At 48.8% G+C, this 7,126-nt stretch overlaps 1 protein-coding gene across 1 annotated transcript; it reads left to right on the top strand.

The window, feature by feature from the left end:
* On the top strand, positions 1-7,126 carry smcr8b (Smith-Magenis syndrome chromosome region, candidate 8b). Its single transcript, XM_068589457.1, has 6 exons — positions 1-592; positions 1,306-1,718; positions 3,169-3,920; positions 4,371-4,841; positions 5,595-6,099; positions 6,464-7,126. Exons 1-6 carry the CDS (start codon positions 413-415, stop codon positions 6,891-6,893), a joined length of 2,751 nt encoding a protein of 916 aa, XP_068445558.1. The 5' UTR covers positions 1-412; the 3' UTR covers positions 6,894-7,126.

Below are 7,126 nucleotides of genomic sequence, written 5' to 3'. Positions count from 1 at the left end.
CGTGGCTAAATATAGGCGTCGAGGCTTCAGCCCGCCGGTGAAATACGTGACACCGAGAGGCGCAGGTCCCGGGACGGAGGGCAGCGGGCCGTGAGACTCTCGGCCGCCGGGAAGTTTCGCTTCTCCGTTAAGTTTTCTCGGATGTCTGTTCCTGAAAACGCCCCTTGTTTTCGTGACGCTCGCTCACCGGAAGCGGAGAAGGAAACGTTACTTCTCGGGAGTTTTGCACTTTGTGCTTGGAGTCAACTGCGCAACAACTCCCTGGCTGTTGTTGTTGTTGTTGTTGCTGCTGCTGCTGCTGCCGCGTCCCGTGTGTGAGCAGCTGACTCGCCGACTGACGGTACGGCCATGTTCATTAAGCGGCGCTGAGTGGATCCTCCATGGGTTGACTCCCCCCTCTCGTGGTCTGAAGATGATCGGGTCACCGGACCTGCTGGCCTTCACCGGCACTGAGGGGTTCGATGGAGCGGAGGAGGACCGGGAGGGTCCACCGGAAGAGCTCTCGGTGCCCCTCTTTTCTCCAGCCAACCCCTGGACCTCCGCAGCCCAGTTCCACAGAGACTTCATACTGGTGGCTGAGTTCTCAGAGCAGGTGTGTGTGCGTGTGTGTGTGCGTGTGTGTGTGTGTGTGCGTGTGCGCGCGCGTGTGTGTGTGTGTGTTCCTGGTGTGCTGTTGTGTTTGGAAATCATGAATCATGACTTTCACTTTGAGAAAAAGGGGAAGAGACGATTTTGTTGATCTTCTGGGGAAAAGGAAATGTCTTCGTGAAACTCATAGACCAGATAAAGACATACAAATTATATATATATATATATATATATATATATATATATATATATATATATATATATATATATATATATTAAAGCTATAAAGGGATATAAATCATGAGAGTAGAGTAAATTGTGCAATAAATCCAAATAAGAAACTCTATAAAGGGCAATACCAGAGGCCATGAACATAAATGTTCTTTATGTGCATTATTGTTGAATTGTTGCCCTATAAAATACTCAAAACCTCCTCTGTGGTAGTTCTCACTCCAGGACAACATGGTACCTTGATGAGACACACACACACACACACACACACACACACACACACACACACGCATAAGACTAGCAAGGTGATAACAATACCAGTGTTGCTGTTGTGGCTTCAACCAGAGAACATTTAGTGTTAATGCAGAGGAGGAAAAAAATGTATTTTTTGACACACTTCTGTGTCAAACTGCACGTCATCCGCACATCCGACTACTTTACAAGTGCACTCTTTAGCGATCTTTCTATATTTTTTGTGATTTGCAGGTGGGACCCAAACCTGTACTGACGATACCGGACGCCCCCGGGCTCATCGGGTCCTTTGACCTCAACCACTTCTCGGTTCGCATCATGTCCGTGGACTACCAGGCGTCCGGCCCCTGCCAGGCCCCTCCTTCGTCCCCCGGCCCCCGCCTCAACTTCAGCGAGGACTCCAAGGTGGTCCTGGGAGATTCGGCGGACGACGCGTTCGCGTACGTCCACCACATGACCCTGTACGACCTGGAGGCCCGGGGCATGGTGCGTCCCTTCTGCATGGCCTACGTGTGTTCGGACCAGAAGAAGGTGATGGAGAACTTCTCCGAACTGTCGACCAGCTTCTCTAAGGCCTCCGACAGCCTCAAGACGGGAAACAGACAAGCGTTTTCCATGGAGCTGCAGAGAAGATTACAGGAGCTCGAGTAAGTACTTTGATTTAAATAACAGTATACCGATGTGTTAGATCCACTCACTGCTGGCTACATCGATATATATATATATATATATATATATATATATATATATATATATATATATACAAATTAGCCATGATGTCACCTCGTAGAGGAGAGAGGGAGTCACACTTTGAGCCCGGGGCTCTATGGCATCACTGAGTGTGATGAAGAAGCACCCTGGGAACATGGATATGCTCCAGAACGGAGATGCCAAAGAACAGTTTTAGATTATCTTTAAAACATTTCTTTATGTCATATTAAATAAATTAAAAGGCTTAAAAAAAACTATACAATCCAATATTCAGGGTTTCTACAGTCATGTAAAACCTGGAAAAGTCGAGAAATTTAAAATGGTTATTTCCAAAAGTCCTTGAAAAAAATACAATCCCAAAGGTTTTGGAAATGTCATGTAAATGTGTTATATTTGGAAGTAATTCATGTGCTTGTAAAAGAAATACGCTCATAATATAAGCAGGCATACATACGGGCATCTATATAAATGTTTATTGCATTTGTGTCATTTGAAGGTTTACTGTATGCTTTGGAGTTCTCATTGTTGTCGTCACTTTTTCACGTATACACCGAGATTTCACAAAACATTTTGTCATGGAAATTAGGTTTAAAGTCATGGTAATCATGGTCATAATGTGTACAAACCCTGAGTATTGGCTGGGCTCCTCTACATATTTATGTTACTTTACCGCATCGGTACACCGGTGCGTTCCCTTATTTGGACTAATTGGCCCTCTTCAAAGGAACGTTGGTGTGTGCACACTCACTTAGCGTTTCCCCCCTGTTTTAAATCATCTGTATGCGTTGGGCCGACCAATAGAAACACTGCCGCAGTGCATTTGGAGAACGTAGAAACTACTTTTCCAGCTCGTTTCATCACCATATGTAGTACTTGATCAGATTATGAAATGCAGCGGCAGTCTCATACTCCGCAGGATGGCAGCATAATGGGACGGTAACTTTAGCAAAAGGTCTCTCATTAGCAGATGAGGTAAGTGAAAGCACCTGTGCTATTTTGGGGAAAAGGTGAAGTCGCCGGTCTCCATGTACCAATTAGAATAATAAATATATAATGTGTCCCGCCTCACAGATGCAACAAAGCTAGAAAGGGTGAGAGTTACGTTGATAAAGTTGAATAATTCCAATGAGTCTCATCTTTACTCGCCTGCACAGCTCCGTGTGCAGACATGTTCCACATTTTCATGCAGTCACGCATTTGAGGTAAAATGTGAGTTACTTTTCAGATGAATTGAAAGTCACAGCACACATGCACGCTCGTTCCCCGTGACATCACTGCTGGGTGTGGCTACTGGTGCAACAGAGCAGGCTTGAATCTTTCACCCACAGAGGCCAGTAAAACGCTGTTTTGCTCTCCGCTGACTGAATGAACTCCGACTGTTTTCAGGTTCGCCAGGTCGACTCTGCTGCAGGAGACAGAACCTTCGATGACGCCCAACGGGTTCACGGAGGAGAAGGAAAAAGGAGACGAGCTTGAAGCTGTAGAGCGTTCAATCTTGCATCATAGAGACCTCCTCCGCCAGGTCACTTCCTACCCAAACAGGAAGCTGAAACAACCTGACTTCCTGCCTTACGACCCGGCCGACTCCCTCGCCGATCCGCTCGCGTCGCTGCCTCCTGTGAGCGGGCCTCCGCCCTCCTCCTCCGCCTCCTGCAGGTCCGAGCGCCGCCTGAAGCCTCTGGAGGAGCTTTGCCACGAATACTTCCTGACACTGATGAAGGAGCAGCTCGCCGACACGGAGCGCCGGCTGCGCGGCAACAGGAGCGAGCTGCGAACGGCTCGGGTCACGCGGTCGCTGGCCAGGGGGATCACGCTCATCAACTTCCTGTTCGACCCGTGGAGCCCGGAGGACGGGGAGGAGGAGGAGAGCGCCGAGGCGGAGCCGCAGAGGGCGGCGTCGGGGAGGAGCGGCGTCGGGGAGGCGTTTCAACCGGACCCGATGAGCCTGGAGTCGTTCTGCTCCTGCGTGGAGGAGATCTCCATCAAACTGGAGGCGGGAGAAGCGGGAACGCTGACCCCTGACCCCAATGTTCCCACGGAGATGACGGGAAGCGTGAGCAGCGGCGACAGCATTGAAGTGCTCGGGACGGAGAAGTCCTACCGGACGCAGCACGGCGTCGCCGGATCTGACGGCAGAGGTACGAAAACACTAGTTGGTGATCCATATTGAATATCTTTCTCTCTTTTTTTGGAGTAATGGGATAAACTCTGGGATATGGTGTCTTTTTTGCCCATATTCTACAGGAAGAATAACCATCAGCACTCACTTTAACTGCTTAAGAAATCATAATTTACTGAGCTGGAGCCATCCTTCAAATTTACAGACACTTGTCTTGTCTCTCATATTGGACATGGCTTGGCTCCTCCCTCCCTCAAGAGAACAACTGACGGTAGATAAGATGGATTTGTGATAAAAAGGGATCGTATAATACCCATGAGGACGACTGACCTCTTTGAAAAGCTTTTCAAATGTGTGAGGCTACACGCACAACATTTTCATACCCCATCTTTTTTGGTAAATTGGTTGTTCCTGTTGGTCGGACATAATGATGGTAGTTTAGTTAACGACGCGCTCCTCTCTTCAACAGAAACGCCAGTCGGGACGACGGACACCTCTTGCAGACGAGCCGCGGCGGATCCGGGCGTCAGAAACGTGCGAGCGTACGCCAGACGAGCCAACAGCGAGGACAGCATCGAGGTCCTGAGCACCACCGAGTCCATCTGTCCAGAAGACCTCACCGCCATCACAGAGGAAGAGGCGGAGCCCCAGCATCAGAGCAACGGCTTTGAGGAGGAAGAGGAGGAGACACAGGCCGAGTGTACATCTGACAACGTCCTCAAAGAGGAGAAGACGGCGAACGCAGCTACCTCAGTAAATAACGAGGAGAACAAAGAGTCGGTCCAGGAAGACGACGGCCCCGTTGACAGAGAAGAGACCTCGAAGCAAATAACTGTGAGTGGTCGGGTTGTCGTGAAGAAGGGGAAGGTCATTGATTGTTTGAAGAGCAATCGGGTCCATGAAGACAACCGTCCAGAGAAGATGTCCAAACTCCTGCAAGGTAAAACATCTGCTGCAACACTCGTGTCTAAAGTTAAAACCACATCCAATACTTATTTGGCTCATTTTGAAAACTGTGTTCAAAACCGTTTAAAATTATGTTTATTTGTCTCGTTCACGATCAACAGACATGAAATTCTGTTGTGTCGAGCTTCAGAAAGCAAATGTATATATTTATTAACAAATACAAAAAATACTACAGAACAGAGCGTTCTTCGAAGAAGGAAATAAAAAAACACAAATTTGCTTCAGAAAATTGAAGATTGTTCAAATATAAAATGTACAAAAATCAGTTCAAAGTGTTTTTTCAAGGCTCTTTTCTTTGGAGTTTTGAGACTAAATATAAACAGAGATTAGTCAGCTGCAAATGACTCACACAGGAATATAATCCATGGAGTAAATAACATATTATTTTGACTTTTACAGATATAAGATCTGCAGCTATATTTTATCAAATGATCCTTTGGGTTTATTGAGACTATTTTTTGTAGTTTTGGCCAATATTTCTCGTAATTGTTGAGATCTGGGAACATGGTAAAGTCAGATGAGACTGTCTTGGATTATCTAAACAGAGCACGTGAGGGATGATTATGACTGACAGCTAACCAGCTGCTTTGGTTTTTCTCCTCCAAATAAGTGTTTGATCCTCTTGACTCATGTTTCTTTTTAGTGAATTGTGATGACTACTCATAGTATTGAGGGACAAAACTGCTACAATGATCTTCTTTAACGTGTAATAAATGTGTTTTATCAGTGGAGGAAGCGGTGGAGCCGACGCCTCACTGGTCTGAAGCCCGTCAGACGGCGCAGTCGCTGCCGGACCTTCGTGTCCACTTCCCTCCTCCGCCCGCTGAGGCGGACCGGTGGTCTCCGCCCAGCGCTCCCCTCCGGCTGCTGAGCATCGACGAGGGGTCGGACTGCACCAGCGTCGCCGGCTCCTCGGGCCCGCCCTCTCTCGCCCAGACCGCCCACGGCAGCGCCCGCCCGGATCAGAGGAGGAGGAGGAGGAGGAAGGCGGGGCTGCGGGCCCTCCGGTTCCTCAAACAGAACTCCTTCTCCCAGCACGCCGTGTTCTGCCTCCTGAGCGGGCGCCCGCTGGTCGTCGTCGGCGCCGACGAGAGCTCGGTCCGGAAACTGGTGGACGCGCTGAGCCTCTTCCTGCCCGCTCCGGGGCCTGATGGGAGCGCGGTGATGATGAGCTTGACCTCGCCGCTCCAGCTGAGCGACCTGCTCGCCTGGAGGCTGATAGGAATACACAGGTGCTGTGACGACCTGCCATGTTGCTGTACCAATGCTGCCCTCAAGTTAATGTGTTTATTGACAATGGATTTAATTAGTATGTGTGATTGTGTACGCTTCTACCTCAGCTCTACGAAGCATTTTAGTGTCTTTTAAGCTCATTTTTTCGTTTTTTTTAGCCTTAACCGTTTCGTTCGCTCTCAGTTAATCAGTTATTGCTGATTTAATTGTATTATTCTGTTAATAATTAGTTCATAATCCTGAAAGAGCATTTACTGACAACAATCCTCAGGTTCAATACTGTTTTGAGACGTGGTTTTTAATGCATAATGTAAATGTTTGTAGAAAACGTGAACAACCTTCTCCTCTTCCTTTTGTGTCTAGATCCTCCTCCAGCTCTTCGGCCGGCATCGTCCACTCTCTGACTCGCTACGGTCGTTATTTGGCGCTGCTGGACCTGGACCAGAGGACGCTGCGCTGTCCGTCGTACTCCGGCTCCCTCGTGGGCCGCCTGGCGGACCCTCGCAGCGGCTTCAGCCGAGGCCTCACCTACCTGCTGCACCTGGAGAGCCGCCTGACCGCGCTGGCCGGCCAGGCGCTGCTGCACACCTTCCGGCCGGCGTCGCGTCTCCCGAACGCAGCGGGAAAGGACGCCCGCTGGTCGGCGAGGGCGCCTTGCAGCAGCGAGGACGATTTCCGAGTGATGCATTACCTGTGCGACCTCATCAAACGGCGCCACGCAGGACGCGGACCACCGGTTTTAAGGATCTCGTACAACTCGATGCACCTGCACAGAAACACACACGCGGCTTAACACCGGATGGACAAAAAAAACACTCGTCATGAAGAAGGTCTGGAACAATACAGACGACTGAGGAATCAGGCTTCTATGTTTTTATCTGCAGTCTTGAATGTTAGCGTGCGCGTGCGTGACTTTTACTGATTTTAATTTTTATGCTCTTTGGTTTACTGAACACAAATGCACTAGTGCCTCACCGGCACAAAACACGTATCCATGCTGGCTCAATCAATGAAGTACTTTTTTTT

Source organism: Clinocottus analis, unplaced genomic scaffold (assembly GCF_023055335.1).
Source record: "Clinocottus analis isolate CAN_PGR_092001 unplaced genomic scaffold, fCliAna1.0.p SCAF_22, whole genome shotgun sequence".
Classification (NCBI taxonomy): Eukaryota; Metazoa; Chordata; class Actinopteri; order Perciformes; family Cottidae; genus Clinocottus; species Clinocottus analis.
Note: the sequence above shows the minus strand (reverse complement) of the source record. Positions and strands in the feature narration are given on the sequence as shown.